Source organism: Lottia gigantea (genome assembly GCF_000327385.1).
Source record: "Lottia gigantea unplaced genomic scaffold LOTGIsca_17, whole genome shotgun sequence".
NCBI lineage: Eukaryota > Metazoa > Mollusca > Gastropoda > Lottiidae > Lottia > Lottia gigantea.
In genome coordinates this window covers 548,440-571,968 of record NW_008708133.1, presented here as the reverse complement: position 1 = coordinate 571,968, position 23,529 = coordinate 548,440, and the positions used below count along the sequence as shown (strand labels likewise).

Genomic DNA, 23,529 nt, shown 5'->3' with positions numbered 1-23,529 from the left:
ACAGGGCATGAGAAACGATGCGGTCGACGGCAGGTGATGATAAAGACTTGGTACGAATGGTGGTCAGCTTCTCTTGAAGTGTGATTTGGTAATGGTCGATCAGGACCTGCGTAACCTTAGAGAGCCATGTCCGATTGAGGGATCTAATATTCGCGTCAACAGCTGATGTTTTCATTGCTGGACGGATAAAACTATCCAACTCAGAGACTTTGCGTTTGAAGGTAAACGCTGGTTGGCCTTGCTGTTGAAGGGTAAGGATTGCCAAATGATGGAGGCACTGCAAAACTTGGAAGAACACCTTCCTCCTTATGAGTGGTGCCTGGTTGGCGTCGGTGGGCTGGTCGTCGTTTCTGTTGTTGGTCAGGTCAATGGTTACCTCTTGATTGGTAGGTGTTGTAGGTAGGTCGGCGATGGGGTGGGATATAGCTGGATGGGTTGGTTGGTGGTCGGCGATTGGTAGGTGGTAGAGGTCGATGGGAGACAGGGCCGTTGTAGGGTACGTGATACTGGTTTGGTTGACGATTAGTGTTTCTATGTCTGGCTTCTTGCCAGTGGTTGTTGTAGTTGGGGAGCATAATGAAAATAACTTGAGGTTAGAAAGGGAATGTACAGCGGATGTAACAGGAGGAAACTGTATATGCTAGCGTGAAAATGTGGGGATCAAATTATGCAAATAAGTCAAACTGGGTTTGGGGATATATAAAGTAAGATGAAAGTTATGATGAAAAATGCAAAAATATATATTTAGGTGATAAATAACGCTAACAATGATGTGAAAAATGATAACAAGTAAAACAAAAACTTACGCAATTGACACGAACCGGTTTTCGAAATATTATCCTTTTTCAAGTGTCGAGGAATGGTTATCAACCATGGATGGAACCATTCTAGTACTTTCATACCATTATTCTTCAATCATTTCTTTATCGTAATGATATAAATAATACCAACCCTTTAAAGATAAAGAAGGAGCCGTTAGATTATTGGAAATATTCTGAAATATAACTTCTTTCATTGCTTGATTGTATTTTATCAAACAAGCTCCGAGACACAACGTATCTCTTTTAGCGTAAGGTTCCCATTCGTGTCTTAAAGATTCCCAATTATCTTTAGTGTATTTTGCAATATTAACATCCTCGATATTTCTCAAATTCATTGGTAGATTAGATGAATTTCCCCATGCTGCCAAACTAGATGATTCATGTTGATAGGAACATATGAAATTAATATTTTGCAAATAATTAGAGTTACCCTTTATTTCTTTCTGTCTTTTCCATTTTTCTGTAAATCTTCATCAGTGAATGAATTAGTTAAAGGTACAGACAGAATTCCTCTGGGCGTTTTTAAAGGGCATTGTGTTAGTTTTTTTACATTTTTGATCATGATCCAGTTATCATAACCGCTAGCGTTATGAGCAATTAATGTTATTCTTTTTTGATCTATTTTTCCTAAACGTTGTAACATTAGATCGATGCAATCTGTACCTACAAATATTTCTACTATATTAGTCATGAGTTTGTTGTAAAATTCTTCTGGAATGGGATCTGTCGGCTTTAAATCTGGAAAGAGATTATTTATTCTGTTTAACATTTTTCTTAGTTTTTCTAAATTAATTAACGTGCAAGAATAAGGTATGGCTTTATTTTCGTTGTAGGTTTCGCAATCCCACGCGTATAAACAATTATCGGGGATGGTTCGAAAAACGTTTAGTTTTAGAGGTGAAACTTGCGTTATCGCATTATCATCTTTACAAGTTCTCCATACATTTTCATCGTAGTTATCTTCTATTTCTTTAATGCCTAAGGTTTTGTTATTTCTTCTTATCAAACAGAAATGTTCTTTGTGTAAATAAAATACCCAATCTTATTCTTCGGATACTTTCTTTGGTTGAAAATGTCTATGTTTGGGCATATAAATTTGAAAATAAGTATTAAATTTCTTATTGAATTCGCAGATTCTAGCAGATGTCATAACTCCTTTTCTGTTTGATTTTGAAAAACTGTTGATGAAATCTTGAAAACCTCTCGTGTAGTCTTCGTTTAAAACACGATTAACACACTTTACAAAGCAGTATCCATCGCTCGGTATATAACAATTTATACCGATATATTCATTTATCTTTTTGAGTAGGGTAACACCACTACCCTTTTTTGATCGTTTTATTTCTTTGAAATTGTTTTTACGGAAAATCATTTTTCCTGTGAAATACCAATCTGAAGCATCCGATTTATTATCCACCGCAGTGAAGAAATTGACAAAAGTTTTGGTATTAAAACCTACAAATTCCATGTCTTGTTTGTATTTTCCATCTTGAGTTATCTCTCCATCTATTTCAATTTGCCCTTTAAATGTTGTAAATTTATTAATGATAAGCTTAATAACATCGTAAAAAAGTTTATTTGATATGAATTTTTCATCGTCTACAATTTCAATTTTATTCATATTTTTAAAGCAACTATTTTTAACTAGGAATTTTTAACTTTTATTGATGATATTTCTACATCAAATTTATCTAAAATTTCATTGAATTTTTCTAATTCTTCAACTGTTATGTTCTTGTCTTCTCTCGATCTTTCGAAAAATATAAACAATTTATTGAGATATGCATTTTTCTGTTTTCCTTTTATAATGAGCTTTCTGTTTTGATGTAAAACCTAAAGTAATCAAACCACAAGATGAAGTTTGAACGGCAGTGAACGCGGCTAATGCAGTTGGGACAATTATTGGAAGCATTAATCCACCGGTTACGGCTGTTGCCACCGTTATCCCTACTGTTAGAACTGTACTTAATGTTTTGAAAACAGAATCGATTCTACTCCATGTTTTTCTGCATTTGTTGAATTGTTTTAGTTTTTCTTTTAGTTCGTTTTATTTTTCTATCATGTATTTTTGTCTACTTTCGAGTTCCATTTTTTAGGTAATTAAATTAAGTGAATTTCTGATAAAGCTGCTATGTGTTTATTTATAACAACAGATACTAATAATATTTGTTCTTTCGAATCATTAATCTTATTCAGATGAACTGAAAAATTTGGTTTTTTAATAAAGATGGATATATTAACATAATATGCATCATCTCTTATTAAAAAATTTTGTTTTTGTTGACTTTTATGAATATCAATTGAGGTAAATTTACCATTATCAACAAAATATAGTTTTACATAGTCAAAGTCTGTTGCTCGTAAAAACTCATAACTCATATTTCCTTCGTTTTGTGGTTTTGGATTTCTAATAATATTCAATGATGGTGGAGTTTCCGTTTCCAATAACATATCAAAATCACTCAACGTAAATTCTTCTTTATCTGGTATAATTAACATTCTAAACCTATCTATATATTTTCCACTCGTTTTAATTTCATATTAGTGATTAACCTTGGTGTTTTCGTCGTTAATTTCTAATTCTTTAGTTTCTACATATTTTATACCATTGATAAACTGAAGAACTTTGCGAACGTTAAATTGATTAGATTAATATGATCCTTGTTTGAAGAATATTGAATCAACTTTTACCTGGATAGGAAAATTAATTTCAATTACAATTTTCTTCGGAAAGGATAAAATGATGTAAAGATTTGTAGGGGGGGGGGGGGAATAAAATTTGAAGTAGAATATACTCTAATATTTGCTGTAAATCCATATTTTTTATATTCATAGTCTTTTGATTTATCAATATTATCAGTAATAGAAGGATCAATACGAGGTCCCGTTCCTCCAAATGGAAGATTGAAATAATATGATTCTTTCTTGAGAAACTTTTTTTCTAATGCGACTATATTTTTGTCCTGTTTCAAAACGAGGTTATTAATAGTGGTTATCTGTTGTTGAATGACACTATCATCAATGTTCTGTATTTGTTGATGAATATAGGTTTTTATTTCGCTATCATCAATATTTTGTATTTGTTGTTGAATATAGGTTTTGATTTCACTATCATCTATGTTTTGTATTTGTTTTTTAATATTTGTTAGTTCTTTTTGTAATTCACTGATAAGTTTAGTTTCCAGAGCATTTAATTCCTGTTGAAACGTATCTTCATTTTCATCTGGAATGTTATCTATCAATTGTTGAATGTCTAATTTTTGTTTTGCAATCTTATCCTCTAATTTAGATATTAATGAAATTAAATTTTGTAACTCAGTTTTATTCTCTACGTTGAACAATTCTTTTTGAATAAAACTTATTAATCTTTTTACCTCTTGTTGTAGTTTAGTATCATTAACAAAATTTATATTATTTAGTTGACGTTTGAAGAATCTTTTCACATTACTTATTTTATCTTCTAAATGGTTTTTATTTACTTCAATTGAATTTATTTGATCCTGTAAATATTTCTTGTGAACGGCGTCATTATCGTTTTCCTGAGACTTTAAATTAGTTATGGTAAAATTGTTCATATCTAAATCACCTTGAAGAGTGTCTCCGATTTGATCCACTAAGTAAGGTTTCGCTTTATTTATCTACGTTGTACTGTTAGGTTTTTAGTTTCTAAAGATAAAGAACCTAATCCAAACTTGTTCGCGATTTTTATTGAGTTAAATTTATTACAATTTTTTCGAACTGTTTTCCTAAACTCAACTGATATAAGACCCAAAGTGAAAGCTGACCACAAAACTTTTGTCCCGGTAATTGAATTTGAAATGTTGAACATTTGATTGGTTTATTAGTCAATTGGATTATCTCGTCAGTGAGTTCTAATCCGTAAGAATCGAAGAAATAAAAGTCAGAGTCTTTGTACAAAGCAGAATGATTAACTCCTTTTTGATCGGAAGTATGTATATTTGTTATAGCGTAAAATTTACCTTTCTTATATTTCAGATCATTTATTTCATCTCTCATACAATAATAAAACGGTGATATATTTAACTCATTCGCCCATCTCATAAGTTGAAAGTTTGTGGTTGTATCGGTTCCATATTTATCGAGACATTCATTCATTTTTAAAAGTCGGTTTTTTGAAGTTCGTTTTGATAAAACCTTCCTATGATTTGTTCTTTGTCTTGATCGATTAATTCATATGTCGGAGGTGATGAGCTGTTTACTTTATCAACGATGAATATTTCGTTCGTCCAGTATCCAACGTAACCTTTTTCGAATTTGCTTTTATATTTGAAAATACGAACTCGATCTCCGACTTTAAATTTGGGTTTGATATTTAAATTCTTTATTTCATTTTCGTAGTTATGTTGCGCGTTAATTGACTTTATAATATTTGGATTACTCTAGGCTTGTGTTGGTGTGACACCTATAGATGAATGAATTTTGTTATTGTATTCATCTACAACCTCTGGTCATATTTTAAGCCATTTTTGAGATTTCAATTCCGTGAATTTTTTGAATAATTTATTTTTTAGAGTCCTGTTAAATCTTTCTATTACTACAGCTTTACCTTCGTTATGAGTACTGTAAATTTCAAATCCCAGAGATTTCATATTTTTGTTATAAAATTCACTTCCTTTATCTACCCACAGTTTTTCTGGATGTCGGTTAGATTGTTTCATAATCGTTTCAAATGCGTGTTTGACTGATAATCCCGTTTTGTTTTTCAAAGGAATAACCCATACATATCTCGTATATAAATCTATAACTGTTAAGCAATATTTAAATCCTCTTTCGACTGGCATATGAATTAAATCGGCTGACCATATTTCATCTTTTTCAAACACTTTTACTTTTAAAAAGTTTTTAGTTTTTCTAAATTCTTTGTGAATTTCATCCGCTAATCCCATACCTAATTTCATCTTTGCTTTTAACAGTTTAATGATTAATGCTCTTTCCATTCTCTCTTTGAAAGTTGGATTTGGAATATTTTCAAGTTCGATTATCATTTGTCTGTCTGCTTCGTGTCTGAAGTTTATGTCTTTGTTTCTGTATATTATGTCGTGTTTAAGCGCAGCGGCGTCAACTCTATTGACTGGTTCTTCCCCTGGTTTGGGTTTATCGTTTCTAATCGCAGATCTAACCTAGTACCTGGACCGGTGTAATTATGACCGGGAAGATGTTTTTCTCCGGGATATTTCGCCCATGGAAACCCAGGAAGAGAACCCAATGATTTTTGTATATCTCCAATAAGTTTTTGGAGCGTGAGCGACTATCATTTTTATCCTATATCTTTAAAACCTTTTCCTTTCCTTTCTTCTAATCTCCTGTTTCGAAGTTCTCTTATTAGCTCTAATTCTTGCAACTCGTTAGATTGTTTCACTGTGTCGCTTATACTCTTTCCCGCTTCCGCGATTGAGCCGATGGCTTTCGCTCCGGTTGAAATGAGTGATTTGTTTTTTGAAACAAAACTAGCTACTTTTGGAATTATTTTTTTACCTAGAGAAAATAATGAAGAAAAGAAACCGTCGCGCGAATAATCTTCGAATCTCTGTTGTTCGTGTTTTAGAATTAAACTCATCCTATTTTTAAATGAATTAATTTAGTCTGTTTTTTTTATCCAAAAAATAGTTATCTCCCTTTTCTAGACTAAAAATAACATTACTTAAAACGAGGCTATTAAAAACCGGATGTTAAGCGAAAAAAGGATGTTATTTTATATAAGGGTATTTTTAATATGCTTTTTTTGATGGAATGTAGGAAAGTGATTAAAGGTGTTTTTTGGTGTAAGAATTTTATGAAATGTAGGGTGTTTTATGAAATGTAGGGAATTTAGGTCTTTTTTAAGTGTAAGAATTTATGAAATGTAGGGAATTTAGGTCTTTTCTTTTGAGAGTTCATAGATTGGTTGCATTTTTCCCATGAAATGAAATGGAATGTGGAAAAATGCGACCAATCTATGAGCTCATATACTACTAATGTGGGGAAGAATTGATTAATATGGACACTATTGATATATTGATTTGTGATCTAGCATGCGCTGTATACCTGTAACTTGTTATGTGCGGGTCAGCTTAAGTATCTATATAATTAAGTCTCTGTTTTTCTAGATATGAGAAATGGGATTACAAATTTTATGGTATCAACGAATTTGAAAGTTTACGAATGGATCCTCAACATAAATTTATATTAGATTCGACATACATGGCTTTAGAGAATGCAGGAATAACACGAAAAGAAATCAAGGGATCCAATACTGGCGTTTATATTGGTGGGTATGATGTGTTATAATTACAAAACCATTCATTCCACAGCTTAGGTTATGTTATTTAATAGTTTAGTTTTCAGTTTCAGTTTAAGGATCTGATATTATATAACAATGACATACAATAACAAATCTTATAACATGATATCTGCAATTTCCTTTGATCTTTTCGTTGTATAAACGGATGGGCGGCCCTTAGCCGTTTCATAAATCGTTTATATCGAAGTTATAGCAGTATTTACGATGTAACTATATAGAGAGGTGGAAGTGACTACAACAAACAGAACAAAACAAATTGTATTATTGAAAATAGAGACATATTTATTCATTTAAATGTTTATGTAATTTAAACAACAACGAGATTATGATGTAACAAACATCACTGGCTTATATGCCAAAATGCAGCATTTAATGCACGTGCGGTGGTTATTACTTAAAACGAAGGCCACTACCCCATCCGACAGACCTTTGTCAATATAACAACAACATACAATAACAGATCTAACATAATTAATTTCCTTTGATCTTTTCGTTTTAATGATGATAAAGCCTTTCTTGCATTTCGACCATACAAACAATAATAAATTAACAACAATTATACAAGCAATATAAAATGGATAACAAAAGAAACATGTAATAACTTACTGTCAGTAAATGTATAGAGAGAGGGGAGTGACTATACTTGTCTGCACACATCATCACTGACATATTAGCCCCAACCTCAACACGTGATACAACAAAACTAATTGTTTTCGTGAAAATAGAGACATAATTATTGCCAAACACAGATATTTTTGCTCATCTGAGTACTGTAAAAACATAAATACAACCAGTCCATTATATTTTTAAGGGTATGAAAGGTTATGAATTTTGATTATTTCACTAATCCCTCAATTTAATCACGCAACAATTACATACAAATTGAGAAGTTATTAGTTGTTTTTCTGCCACTCCCTCATTCACATGTCCAATCATTCCAATAGCAAGTACATTTTTGCTGTCCAAATCAAAGTCATCTACTGGCTATACTCGTATCAACTTCATGAGCCCAATGCTAGTGACACGAAATGAACCGTATCTTTTCTAAATGGCTTCAAAATGAGCACCAGAATGTCAGAATTAACAATCCAAAAATTGAAACTTTTTGTGAACAAACCATGCTACTTAATGTATATTTTTATTAATTTCCGATTGTCCAATGTTCATATTCCTTCGAGTGATTAGCGACGGTATATTTTCTTCATTATTTTCTCTAGGTAAAACAATGATTCCAATAGTAGCTAGCTTTGTTTCAAAAAACAAATCACTCATTTCAATCGGAGCGAAAGCCATCGGCTCAATCGCGAAAGCAGGAAAGAGTATAAGCGACACAGTGAAACAATCTAACGAGTTGAAAGAATTAGAGCTAATAAGAGAGCTTCTAAACAGGAGATTAGAAGAAAGGAAAGGAAAAGGTTTTAAAGTTATAGGACAAAAATGATTGTCGCTCACGCTCCAAAAACTTATTTCGGTTCAGGAGATATACAAAAATCACTGGGTTCTCTTCCTGGATTTCCAAGGTAAAGCTGTAGTAATAGAAAGATTTAACAGGACTCTAAAAAATAAATTATTTAAAAAGTTCACGGAATTGAAATCTCAAAAATGGCTTAAAATATTACCAGAGGTCGTAGATGAATACAATAACAAAATTCATTCATCTATAGGTGTCACACCAACACAAGCCTCGAGTAATCCAAATATTATAAAGTCAATTAACGCGCAACATAACTACGAAAATGAAATAAAGAATTTAAATATCAAACCCAAATTTAAAGTCGGAGATCGAGTTCGTATTTTCAAATATAAAAGCAAATTCGAAAAAGGTTATGTTGGATACTGGACGAACGAATTATTCATCGTTGATAAAGTAAACAACACATCACTTCCAACATATGAATTAATCGATCAACACAAAGAACAAATCATAGGAAGGTTTTATCAAAATGAACCTCAAAAAACCGACTTTTAAAAATGAATGAATTTCTCGAAGATGAAGAATTTGATAGAAGATTAAGAGATGTAGACAAGCATTTACGCTTTCTTAAATTTAAATTTAAATGCAAATTTATGTTCAAAATATTATTGAATGTGTTTTATCAGAATGTAATAAAAAAATTTTCAAACACAAACTACGTATATATTTCAACAATACTCCTCAAAAAACCGACTTTTAAAAATTAATATCTTTCTCGATAAATATGGAACCGATACAACCAAAAACTTTCAACTTATGAGATGGCAGATGAATTAAATATATCACCGTTTTATTATTGTATGAGAGATGAAATAAATGATCTAAAATATAAGAAAGGTAAATTTTACGCTGTAACAAATATACATACTTCTGATCAAAAAGGAGTTCATCATTCTGCTTTGTACAAAGACTCTGACTTATATTTCTTCGATTATTATGGATTAGAACCCACTGAAGAGATAATGCAATTGACAAATAAACCAAATGTTCTTCCTTTCAAATTCAATTACCCGGACAAAGGTTTTGTGGTCAGCTTTCACTTTGCGTTTTATATCAGTTGAGTTTAGGAAAACAATTCGAAGAAATTTAAAATGGCAGACAAGTTTGGATTAGGTTCTTTATCTTTAGAAACTAAAAAACCTAACACTACAGCTTTTAATAAATAAAGCGAAACCTTACTTTGTGGATCAAATCGGATACACTCTTCAAGGTGATTTAGATATGAACAATTTTAGCATAACTAATTTAAAGTCTCCGGAAAACGATAATGACGCCGTCCACAAGAAATATTTACGGGATCAAATAAATTCAATTGAAGTAAATAAAAACCATTTAGAAGATAAAATAAGTAATGTGAAAAGATTCTTCAAACGTCAACTAAATAATAAAAAATTTGTTAATGATACTAAACTACAACAAGAGGTAAAAAGATTAATAAGTTTTATTCAAAAAGAATTGTTCAACGCAGCGAATAAAACTGAGTTACAAAATTTAATTTCATTAATATCTAAATTAGAGGATAAGATTGCAAGACAAAAATTAGACATTCAACAATTAATAGATAACATTCCAGATGAAAATGAAGATACGTCTCAACAGGGATTAAATGCTCTGGAAACTAAACTTAACAGTGAATTACAAAAAGACCTAACAAATATTAAAAAACAAATACAAAACATAGATGATAAAGAAATCAAAACCTATATTCAACAACAAATACAAAACATAGCAACAGACTCTGAATATATAAAACTATATTTTGTTAATAAAAGTATTTCACCTGATTTATTTACCTCAGTCGATATTCATAAAAGTCAACAAGATAAAGAATTTATAACATTTTCATCAATTATTGAAAAAGTTGGAGGTATATATAGCTGTAGTTGTGGGATAAAAATCAATATCGAAAAACCAAAATTTTCAGTTCATCTGAATAAGATTAATGATTCAAAAGAACAAATATCCTTAGTAAGTGTAAAAGTTTATATTATTATACCTGAAACAATTATAACAGATAATGAAAAAAATATACCAGTTAAACTGAGTGATCTATTAAATATTAAACGCTATCCATCTTTTGCTTTATCAGAAATTCATTTAATTTAATTACCTAAAAAATGGAAAAACAAAACGAACTAAAACAAAAACTAAATCAATTCAACAAATGCAGGAAAACATGGAGTAGAATCGATTCTGTTTTGAAAACATTAAGCACAGTTCTAACAGTAGGGATAACGGTGGCAACAGTCGTAACCGGTGGATTAATAATCAATAATTGTCCCAACTGTATTAGCCGCGTTCACTGCCGTTCAAACTTCATCTTGTGGTTTGATTACTTTAGGTTTTACATCAAAACAGAAAGCTCATTATAAAAAAAACAGAAATTTTAAATACATATCTTAATAAATTATTCATTTTTTTCGAAAGAAGACAAGAACATAACCATTGAAGAATTAGAAAAATTCAATGAAATTTTAGATAAATTTGATGTAGAAATATCATCAATAAAAGTTAAAAATTCCTAATTAAAAATAGATACTTAAAAAAGAAAATGGATAAAATTGAAAACTTAAACAAACCTCTATCTAAAACTTTTTTTTCAAAGATATTCAAGGCAATACCTAATTTATTTTCGCGTAAATTTGACGAAGAAGATGAAGAAAAATTTAGATATCTAGTTGATAGGACAGCCGAAATTTTTAAAGAAGAGGAGAATGAAATTAAAATATCAACCACAAATATGCTTTTTTCAGAATTAATCAATAGAATAACTATTCTATTTAAAGATTTTAAAGTTAAAGGTCAAATTGAAATAAATGGTCAAATATATGAAGTGGAGAAATATAGACAAGACATGAGATTATCTGGATTCAATGCTCAAACTTTCCAGATTATTTATTCAAAGATGCATGATAAATCTGACGCATCTGATTGGTATTTTAAAGGAGAGATTATTTTCTGCAAAAATAAATTATGAATAGTAAAAAGATCTAAAACTGGCAGAGGTGGTAATTTACTTAAAACGATAAATGAATACAAAGGCGAAAATTGTTTCATACCAAGCGATGGTTATTGTTTTATAAAGTGTGTAAATCACTTCATGAATAAAGACTTAACAAAAGAATTTCAAGATTTCGTCAATAGTTTTCAAAAATCAAACAGAAAAGGAGTTATGACATCTGCTAGAATCTCTGAATTCAATAAGAAATTTAATACTTATTTTCAAATTTATATGCCCAAACATAGAAATTTTCAACCAAAGAAAATATCCGATTGGGTATTTTATTTACACAAAGAACATTCCTGTTTGATAAGAAGAAATAACAAAACCTTAGGCATTAAAGAAATAGAAAATAATTACGATGAAAATGTATGGAGAACCTGTGGAGATGATGATGCACTAACATGTTTTGCTCAGTTAAAACTAAACGTGATTTCACAACCTCATGATGATATTTTATACGCATGGGATTGCGAAACCTATAGCGAAAATAAAGCCATTCCTTATTGTTGGAAAAACTAAGGAAAAAACTAGAACTAATTAAAAGATTATTCCCAGATTTAAAGCCAACTGATCCCATTCCAGAAGAATTTTACAACAAACTCACGACTAATATAGTAGAAATATTTGTAGGAACGGATTGTTTCGATCAGATGATGCGTCGTTTAGGTACAGTAGATGAAAAAAGATTAACCTTAATTTCCCATAACGGGAGTGGTTTTGACAACTGGATTGCACTTCAAAGCATTAATAAACTAACACAATGTCCACTAGTAACAGATAATAAAATTCTATCTCTTCCTTTATCTAAACCATATACAGAAGAAAGATTGCAGAAAAAATGGAAAAGAGAGAAGAGAGAAAGGAGAGATAAAAATATCCAATAAATATAAATATTTACAAAATATAATACTTGTTCCAATCAACATGAAAAATCTAGTTTGGCGATGAATTTGAGAAAGATTGCCGATATCAATATTGCAAAATACACCAAAGATAATTGGGAACCTTTAAGACACGATTGGGAACCTTACGCTAAAAGAGATACGTTATGTCTCGGAGCTTGTTTGATAAAATACAATCAAGCAATGAAAGAAACTGTCTTCCGAAACGTTTCAAATAATCTAACGGCTCCTTCTTTATCTTTAAAGGGTTGGTATTATTTATATCATTACGATAAAGAAATGGTTGAAGAAGAATGATATGAAAGTACTAGAATGGTTCCGAAACACACCGAAAAAGAAAACGTAGAAAAAGTTTACTCACATACTCATCCTTTTTTAAGATATTTTATCAGACAAAGTATTAAAGGAGGAAGAGTTTCGGCAAATCGAAAATCATTTGAAACGAACAAAATGGATGAAATTTGTGCTATTATAAAGGAGTATTTAGATACAGAACTCGAGAGTAATAACATAATAGATTTATTTAAAGAATACAGCGCTAGCACGAAAGATAAAACGGAAGTTCATTCGAGACTTAAAAAAATAAAATGTACTAAACTGATGGCATTTGTACGCTTCCGCTATGACAGAAGGTGAATATCCAAAAGCTGAAAGTGCAAGAGCGTTTCTACCAGAAGAAAATAAAGAATTTGTTAAGCTCTTTGATAAACAGAAATTCAGACCTAGAACTGCTATTTTAAAAGTTTGGTTTGAATACCCTACCAACATGTTCTTCCAACCCATACCAGCTAAAGATAAAATCACTTTCACGAATAGAATAGGTAAAAAGGAAACTGGCACTAAAATCAGGTTTAGAAATGGTTTCTGCCACGACGTTTTAACATTGGTTGATATTCAAGAAATAGTGAAAGCCGGTGGACGGATTATTAAAATATTAGATGGTATAGTTTACGAAGAAAATTTTAAAACTCCACCCTATAGAGATTATATTAAAATTTTGAAGGAATTAAGGAATAAATATAAAAAGGAAGGAGATTTGGTTGCCAGTAACTGTATGAAGTTATTAGGTAATTCCTTATATGGTAAATCTATTCAGAGGGATAGAAATACCTCATTGCATTTATGGAATGAAGAAACCTTCCGCCTTAATTACGACAAACACGTCTAGAAGTATGACAAACTAAATGATAATCAATATATCGTTGAGATAAATGAAGAAGAAAGAGAATTTGTTCCTCCAAAGGATATTACGAGATTAACACCCACTCATTTAGGTACATTTATATTATCTCACAGTAAAAAAATAATGAATAATTATATTCACGTAATAGATGGTTTTTATAAACCAGAAATATACTATACGGATACCGATAGTTTATACATTTCGTCTAGCAATTGTGATAAATTAAATGAAGCTGGGTTGGTGTCCGAAAATGAATATTGCAAAGGGAAGAATGATTATGGTAATGGTGGAACCATATTTGGTTTATATTTAGCGTCAAACGTTAAATACAATATCATTCTAACTTCCGACGGTATTCTAAAAGAAAAGAAAACGTTTAAGGGTTACTCTAACTATAAGATTAAGGTAGAGGATTATATTCAATTAGCTAGTGGACATGACGTAACGAATGAATTTGATAAACCATGGGGGAAGAGTTTTACTGATGGAATAGTTATTCCTAATGAAAAACAAACTAAAAAATTTAGAAGTTATCTGAATCTCATAAAGAGAAAAGCACCGGACGATGAAGGAATCATGTACCCTTACAGTGATAAAGAGGAGATGTGCTTGGATGAAAACTACGAATTTGATGATTACGATTATCTAACTATTCAAGAAGAGAATGAAGAGTGTTAATTTTTTTGTTTTAAATGAAGTTGAATAACAATTTCCCCGTTACCAAAATCTATAAACCTATTTTTACCATCTTTGATTTCCAGATTTATATCTTTAATCATAAAGGAATTAAGTGGTAGATACGTCGTTTGAAATGGTTTCTCTATCATTCTATATCCTATCGGTACAGTGAATGTTGGAAGACTGTAAATAATCTGACGTTTGTATTTATTGAAAAATCCACCGTTTATCAAATTGCAATGTATATTTATCACATCGATATCATTCTCGATATTAGCTTTATGCGGTGCTAGTAACGTATTCAATGAATTTTCTACGTTAAAATCAACTTGACTATTATTTCTTAATATCAATTTTATTTTGTTCACATTCAAATTACCTTCGAATTCAATATTGTTTTTACCATTGACACTTCCTCCATATTCAGATAGGTATTCCTTAATGGCTATGTATTCGTAGCTTCCTGGTAGCAAACTTATGGTTTTGAACGTAACTCCATTATCTGTTGATATTTTTATTTGGTTATTTTTTTCGTTGATATTTCTAATGGAATTGTAAACAGAGAAATACTTTAATCCCAATTCATATTCTTGATTGCGATCGAGTTCGTACTCATAATCTAGAGACAATTTAATGTCTGATTTATTTGAGGTGATGACGAATAGTTGTTCTTTATTTGACATTTTTAATCACGCTTTTATAATCATTTTTATCTATGATACCTTTTTCTAGGGGTCTTTTTAATATACAATTTACTTCATTATATTGTCTGTGCAATCGATGTTCATTGCCGCTAATATTACTCGTAATCTATTAAGCAATTCTTCATTGTTATCGGATAAAAACGTTATACCTTGTCCAGATACCATCCCGTAAAAATATTGAGATTGATATATGCAGTGACAGTTGTGATGTCTTCCCTTCGTGAAGAATTCTTGTTGAACAGCTTGATTTCTTTGCGCAACGCAGTCGTCAAACAATATTAAGTTCTTCGTTGGCTATCAATATTAGACAAGCCTAGATCATTAACATGTTTCGTAAGAAAAACTTTTATATCCGTTGGATTCTTTCCTCCAATGTAGTTATCTAAGATATCTTTTATTTCCATTTCTTCTTCGTTTTCTTCGTAATATTGAAATAGGTCTTGAACATCTTTCTTTGGTAGATATTCTAAAGCTTTGAGAAATTGATAATACGATTGCTCTGGTGTTGTTGTGTAGATATACAAAGAATCGAAATCTAAAAGGTTTGGTGTTGTCAACATATGAAAAGTGAGATGAGTTTTCCCAGAACCGGAACTACCGCATGTATACATGAGCATTGGGTTATTAGGAAATATTTCTGAATGATTAAATTTTTTGCCCATTTTTTATTATTTTAATTTGTTCCAAAAATCACTCCTTCTCCTTTATACTTTGAAAGATATATTCCTTCTCCAGTGTGTATATTTTTTTAAAAATATTCCATTACCCTTATGTTTGACTTTGATTTCTCCCGTGTCAATACTATCTACTAATTTATTTAATCCTTGTTTAACAGTTTTCTTGGTTTCTTCACTAAATCTTTTTCCAAATTCTTTCATTGTGCCTATCATATCTCCCATTCCTGAACCTTTCTTTTCCGTTTTAGGTTTTTTAACCTCTGCTGTCAACTTCTCCATTCTTAAATTATGTCTATGTTCTTTGGCTGCTTTCTTTTCGTTGGCAGCTTTTGTAGCAGCTGCTTCTGCAATAGCAGCTTTCTTTTCGTTGGCAACGCTTACTCCACCAGCTGTAGCACCAGCCACTGTAGCCGCCGCGGTAATACCAGCAAATATTAATGGTAGGGAAAATATAAATCCACCTTTTTTACATTCGAGTCAATTCTTTCTAAATCTATATCATCTCTGACTTAACAATATTTGTATTTATCAATAAGTTTTTTAGTTATGCTGATTTTTTTACCGTTGAAAGTTATTACAGTTGGGGAATCTGTTTCAACAGCTTGTATTATTTTCATAACTAAAGTTTCTACTTTCATTTTTAAGGGTGTATTTTTACTCAATTCTTATCATTCTTCTATCTGCTATTTTAATTAAATGTTTTGCTTCTTTCAATAATAAACAATAACCTGTTACATCTCCTTGTGTTTTTTCAATATGAATATTTATGTTCACTCCTGTTTTGAAAAGATCTTCTTGGTGAGCTAATAGATCAAAACAGAAGATTGGATGATTAAGTGCAAAATCTACATATTCAAACTGAGGTAGATTTCCAAATAATTCACACATATTTTTATAGTTTCTATACAATTCATTATAATCCTTTGTGGTTGGATTAATTGTTAAAGGTTGGTTAGGATAATTATCGTTGTTTAACCTTACTTGAACTTTATGGATTAAAGGATTTTGAGTTTGGTTCATTGCCACTCTGAAGACATTATTTTTATTAAAGACATTATTGAACATTGTGTCAAATTCCCCAGTATGTTTAATTGTTTCTATCGGATTTGAACCAGCTTCCAAAACCATCTCGCTAAATAAAGATGGAAAGAAATTGTTTTCTAACGTTGTATTAGTTTGTGGTACACGATTTTCATTGAGAGTTCCATCTTTTATTTTGAAATCGCATCTGAAATAGGCATCTGAAAGAAGCAACCAATTCGATAAGGAATTTATTTCGAAGGTAATTCTACCACCATCATTCAATTGGGATTTAGAACCAACAGTGGGTGAGATGATAATATAATCCTCTTTTTTCTTCTTAAACGAATAACGAATCGGATCGTATAATCTAAAGATTGGATTTAGTATTTTATTTGCCATTTTTAAGTTTTAAAATTTGAGTAGAAAATTGTTTTTTCGCTTAAAAATAACATTACCGAAAACGAGGCTATTAAAAAATGTTATGTCATTTTATATAAGGGTATTTTTAATATGTTTTTTTTGATGCAATGTAGGAAATTGATTGAAAGTGTTTTTTGGTCTTTTTTAATGTAAGAATTTATGAAATGTAGGATGTTTTATGAAATGTAGGATGTTTTGCTGTAAGAATTTATGAAATGTAGGGAATTTAGGTCTTTTTTGGGAGCTTATACATAGGTCACATTTTCCCCATGAAATGAAATGGAATGGGGAATCCCTAAGTAGTATATGTCTTTTCGGATATGACGCATTTCACTTCTGCGCATGCGCAGCTTTTTCAATGCGTCATATCCGAAAAGACACAACTGTTAAAAATGTATTATAACAGACTCCCCAAACTGCTAAAATGTATTATAACAGACTCCCCAAACTGTATTATAACAGACTCCCCAAACTGTATTATAACAGACTCCATATAAATTACCCAAACCACAGACAATAATCACTAATAATAATACAGTAAAAAATAACCGCATTAAAAATGTCTTTAATTTTAAAACACGAACAAAAAAAATTCGAAGGAGACGGTTTCTTCTCTGCGCTAACATCTCTCATCCCCAAAGTGGCCAATTTTGTCTCAAACAACAAATTTTCTCCTTGTATTAAATCTTTCGTATTAAAAATATATGTTGAACAAATATGTCTTTAATAAATGTCCATCCTCCTAAAACGTATTTCGGTGCGGGAGACATTCAAAAGTCATTGGGTTCTCTTCCTGGATTCCCATGGGCAAAATATCCCGGAGAAAAACATCTCCCAGGCCACAATTATACAGGTCCAGGCACGAGATTAGATCTGCGTTTAGACGAAAATGATAATCCCAAACCAGGGGAAGAACCCGTTAATAGAGTTCACACAGCAGTGCTCAAACACGACATACTGTACAGAAACAAAGACGTAACATTCAGACACCAAGCAGACAAACAAATGATAGACGAACTCGAAAATATTCCCAATCCCACTTTCAAAGAGAAATTACAAAGGGCTCTTATCATAAAACTCTTGAAGGCAAAATTGAAATTGGGCATGGGCATAGCAGACGAGATTCACAAAGAATTTCGAAAAAACAAACATTACCTCAAAGTCAAAGTTTTTGATAAAGATGAAATTTGGTCAGCCGATTTAATCAACATGCCAGTCGAGAGAGGGTACAAGTATTGTTTGACGGTGATCGACTTATACACGAGATACGCTTGGATCTTTCCCTTGAAAAACAAATCGGGTCTGACTGTCAAACAAGCATTCGAAACCATAATGAAACAATCCGACAGACAACCCCTAAAGTTGTGGGTTGATAAAGGAAGCGAATTCTACAACAGAAATAAATCTCTGGGGTTTGAAATTTACAGCACGCATAAAGAAGGTAAAGCCGTAGTGATAGAAAGATTCAACAGGACTCTTAAAAGCAAATTATTCAAGAAATTCACGGAATTGAAATCTCAAAAATGGCTTAAAATATTACCGGTTGTTGTCGACGAATACAATAACAAAATACATTCGTCTATAGGTGTGACGCCATCGCAAGCCTCTAATAACCCGAATATCATAAAGTCCGTCAACACTCGAAACAACTTTGAAAACGAGATTAGCAATTTGAATATTAAACCCAAATTCAAAGTTGGAGATCGAGTTCGTATTTTTAAATATAAATCATTGTTTCAGAAAGGTTACGTCGGCTATTGGACTAACGAGATATTCATCGTTGATAAAGTAAACAACACATCACCTCCCACGTATGAATTGATCGATCAAGACAAAGAACAAATCATAGGAAGGTTTTATCAAAATGAACTTCAAAAAACTGACTTTTAAAAAATGAATCTCGAAAATGAAGATTTAGATGAAAGGTTAAGAAATTTAGATGTCGACAAGCATTTACGCTCTCTTAAATTAAGATTTTTTAAATTTAAATTTATCTTCAAAATATTATTGAATGTGTTTTATCAGAATGTTATACAAGTTTTTTCAAACACAAACTACGTATATATTTCGTCAATTGGGTCTTCAGCAATACTTTCCGCCTACTTCGAAAAACACCTAAAAAAAATCGACTTAAAAATGAATGCATTTCTCGATAAATACGGAAAAGACACGACCACAAATTTTCAACTTGTGAAATGGGCCAAGGAGTTGAACGTCTCGCCGTTTTATTATTGCATGCGAGATGAAATTGATGAACTGAAATACAAGAAAGGTAAATTTTACGCCATCACAAACATTCACACGTCGGATCAAAAAGGAGTTCATCACTCTGCTTTACACAAAGATTCTTCGAATAACTTTTATTTCTTTGATTCTTTCGGTCTAGAACCGACAGAAGAGATAACGAAATTGACTAGCAATCCAATCAAATGTTCTACGTTTCAAATTCAAATGCCAGGACAAAAGCTGTGTAGACAGCTGTCACTTTGGGTTTTATATCGGTTGAGTTTGGGAGAAAAGTTTGAAGAAATTATAATAAATTTAACTCAATAAAAATGGCAAACAAGTTTGGATGAGGGTCTTTACCTCTAGAATCTAAAAATCCCATGAGTTCTACGGCGTTTATAAACAAAGCGAAACCTTTTTTCGTGGATCAAATCGGAGACACCTTACAAGGGGATATCGATATGAACAATTTCAAAATAACTAATTTAAAGTTTCCAGGAAACGATAACGATGCCGTGAACAAGAAATATTTACTGGATCAAATAAACGCAATTCAAATAGATAAGGACCATGTTGAAAATAGAATAAATGACGTGAAAAGATTCATCAGACGAAATATTAAAAATCTTGTGGACGAACCCAAACTACAACAAGAGTTAACGAGTTTGAAACGTCTTATTCAAGTGGATAAAACAAGTCAGTTGATATCTAAATTAGACGATAAGATTACGAAGGTAAAAATAGACGTCCAACGTTTAATAGACAACCCAAATGTAAACGAGGATAGATTGAAACGAAAACTAACCGCTTTGGAAAGAAAACTTGGCGAATTGCTAGCAGAACTAGACAAGACCGCGGACAAAACCGAGTTACAAAATTCGATATCCAATTTGAACGAAAAGATCGCAAAGCAAAAATCAGATGTTCAAGATATAATTAACACACTTCCCATTGACAAAGATACGTTGAAACAACAATTGACTGCTGTACTCTCGCATACGGAGAACCTAAAAACGTATTCGATATCGGCGTAACGCAAGAGTTTTCTTTTCGAGGTAATTGTCAAATAGAGTTTCCCATGAAGGTTAAAGTCAATAAAGTAGTCTTCAAACAAACCGGTAAGGGCGTCAAACATATTTCATTATTCAATGATGGTAATTTGGAAGAGAATATACGTTTGATTGATAAAAGGGATCAGGAAATTGAGACGAAAAATGGTAAATATGTAGACACCTTTAAAATGGAAGTAGAAAATGATAAGGATATCATTGGAATCAAAGATTTGGATAAGATATTGGAGACGGAAAATCCACCATTAACCAACATTGTCAAAATTCCACCATCACTTATAATACCCGTATACGTACCCGGACCAATAGAATCGAGCAGTCACGAGTTTTTACGAACAACAGACTTTGAATACGTAAAACTGTATTTTGTTTACGATGGAAAATACACCTCGATCGATGTTCATAAAAGTCAACAAGAAAGAGAGTTTATAGTACATTTATCGTTTGCCGAAGGTTCCGACTCCATCCTTGAAGGTGGTGGTTTTATTTCTAGAGCCAAGATAAACATCGAAAAAGAAAAAAAGAAAATATTCCCAAAGAGGACCATACGAAAAAAGAAATGTCGTTAGTACGCGTAAATGTTTTTACTTTTAATACCCGCAAATATAATAATGCTAGGCCAAACAAGTACGTTCTATACGATATTCCGTGGTTCCATTTATCGGAAGTTCACTTAATTTAACGACTTAAAAAATGGAACTCGAAAGCAGACAACAATACATGATAGACAAACAAGAAGAGTTGAAAATAAAGTTAAGACAGTACAATTCATGCAGGAAAACATGGAGTAGAATCGATTCTTTTTTCAAAACAGCGAGCACAGTTCTAACGGTAGGAGTAACGGTGGCAACGGCCGTGACTGGTGGATTAATGCTTCCGGTCATCGTCCCAACCGTATTGGCTGCATTAACAGCCGTTCAAACGACTTCTTGCGGTCTCATCACTTTAGGTTTCACGAGCAAAAAGAAAGCTCATTATAAAAAGAAAACGGATATCTTGAATATGTATCTTAATCAATTGTACATCTTTTTCGAAAGATCGAGAGAAGACAAGAGCATAACAGTTGAAGAATTACAAGAATTCAATGAAATTTTGGACAAATTCCATACAGAAATATCAGCGGTCAAAATAAAGAGATAATCAAAAATATACACTTATATGAATAGAATCGAACTTGATGAAACATTGATAGAAAACGACTTATTTTCCAATGTTATCAAGGCTATCTCTGATAAATTTAAAACATTCAAAGGGCAAATTAAAATAGATGGAGAGATAGTCGAGGAAGGGAATCACAGACAATACATGTCACTCCTCGGTTTCAATGCCAAAACCTTTCACAATATCTTTTCAAATATGGACAAAAAATCCGATGCTTCCGATTGGTATTTTACAGGAAAAATAATTTTAATGAAAGACAATTTCCAAGAAATAAAAAGATCGAGAGTTGGTAGAGGAGGAACTGATCTGCTTAAAAAGATCAATGAATACGAAGGCGAAAATTGTTATATACCTACAGATGGTCACTGTTTTATCAAATGCGTCAATCGTGTTTTGAACAAAGATTTAACGTGTAAATTTCAAGAATACATCAACGGGTTTTCAAAAGCAAATAGAAAAGGAGTGATGACTTGTGCTAGAATGAATGAATTCAACAAGAAATTTAACACTTCGTTTCAAATTTATAATCCCCAAAACAGACATTTTCACCCCAGAGACGTTCACGATGAATTAGATTGGGTTTTGTACTTACACAACTCGCATTTCTGTTTGATTAGAAGAAGCCAAAAAAGTTTGGGAATTCAAGAAATAGAAGACAATTACGAACAGGTGTGGAAAACGTGTAGAGACGACAACGCAGTAACACAGGTTTCACCTCTCAAACTAAACGTGCTTTCGAGTATGAGTGATGATGCGTTATTCGCTTGGGATTGCGAAACGTATTCAGAAAAAGACACGCGAAGGGCAATTCCTTATGCCTGCACTTTAATCAATTTAGAAAAACTAAGGAAAATGTTAAACAGAATAAATAATCTCTTTCCAGATTTAAAGTCATCAGATCCCCTTCCAGAAGAATTTTATGATAAACTAATGAATGTAGTAGAAATATTTGTAGGTACAGATTGCATGGATCAAATGTTGAAATATTTAGGTCAATATGATAGAAAGAGACTAATATTAATTTCTCATAAAGGCAGTGGATTCGACAACTGGATCGTGCTTAAAAATGCAAAAAAACTAACGCATTGCCCTTTAAAAACACCCAGAGGAATTCTATCTTTTCCTTTATCTAATCCATACACGGATGAAGATTTACAGAAAAAATGGAAAAGACAGAAAGAAATAAAGGGTAATTATTTACAACATATTAATTTCACGTGTTCCTATCAACACGAATCCTCTAGTTTGGCTGCATGGGGAAATTCTTCCAATCTCCCCGCGAATTTGAGAAAGATTGCCGACGTAGATATCGCTAAATACACGCAAGACAACTGGGAGGAATTGAGACACGAATGGGAACCTTACGCCAAGAGAGACACTCTCTGTTTGGGAGCTTGTTTGATAAAATACAACCAAGTCACGAAAGAAGTTGTAAACCAGAATATGTCCAATAATCTAACGGCTCCATCTTTATCTTTAAAGGGTTGGTATTATTTATATCATTACGATAAAGAAATGGTGGAAGAAGAATGGTATGAAACTACTAGATTGGTTGCGAAACATAACGAAAAAGAAAATATAGAAAAAGTTTATTCGCACACAAATCCTTTTATAAGAAATTTTATCAGACGATCTATTAAAGGAGGAAGAGTTTCGGCAAATAGAAAATCATTTGAAACGAATAAAATGGATGAAATTTGTAACGTATTAAAGGAATATATTTCACAAACAGAAAGTAATAACATAATTGATTTATTCAAAGAATACAGCGCAAGCACAAAAGACAAAACGGAGGTTCATTCGAGACTTAAAAAAATAGAATGTACTAAACTAATGGCATTTGATGCTAACGGTTTATCACGCTTCCGCCATGTCGGATTTAGAC

The 23,529-nt window shown here is 31.8% G+C and overlaps 2 protein-coding genes across 2 annotated transcripts in view; one reads left to right on the top strand and one right to left on the bottom strand.

Moving 5' to 3' along the window:
- Window positions 1-2,921: 2,921 nt before the first annotated feature.
- LOTGIDRAFT_158409 (hypothetical protein) lies at window positions 2,922-4,396 on the bottom strand (the record flags this gene model as incomplete). Its single annotated transcript, XM_009051565.1, has 2 exons — window positions 2,922-3,304; window positions 3,700-4,396. The coding sequence occupies 2 exons, from the start codon at window positions 4,394-4,396 to the stop codon at window positions 2,922-2,924; spliced, it is 1,080 nt and encodes a 359-aa protein (XP_009049813.1).
- A 2,536-nt stretch (window positions 4,397-6,932) lies between these two features.
- LOTGIDRAFT_113488 (hypothetical protein) overlaps window positions 6,933-23,529 on the top strand; it is a gene marked incomplete at both ends in the record, with an annotated part of 51,052 nt that continues 34,455 nt past the window's right edge. Inside the window, one exon of the mRNA XM_009051564.1 lies at window positions 6,933-7,089. Coding sequence (XP_009049812.1) covers window positions 6,933-7,089 — 157 coding nt within the window. The remainder of the gene's footprint in view (window positions 7,090-23,529) is intronic.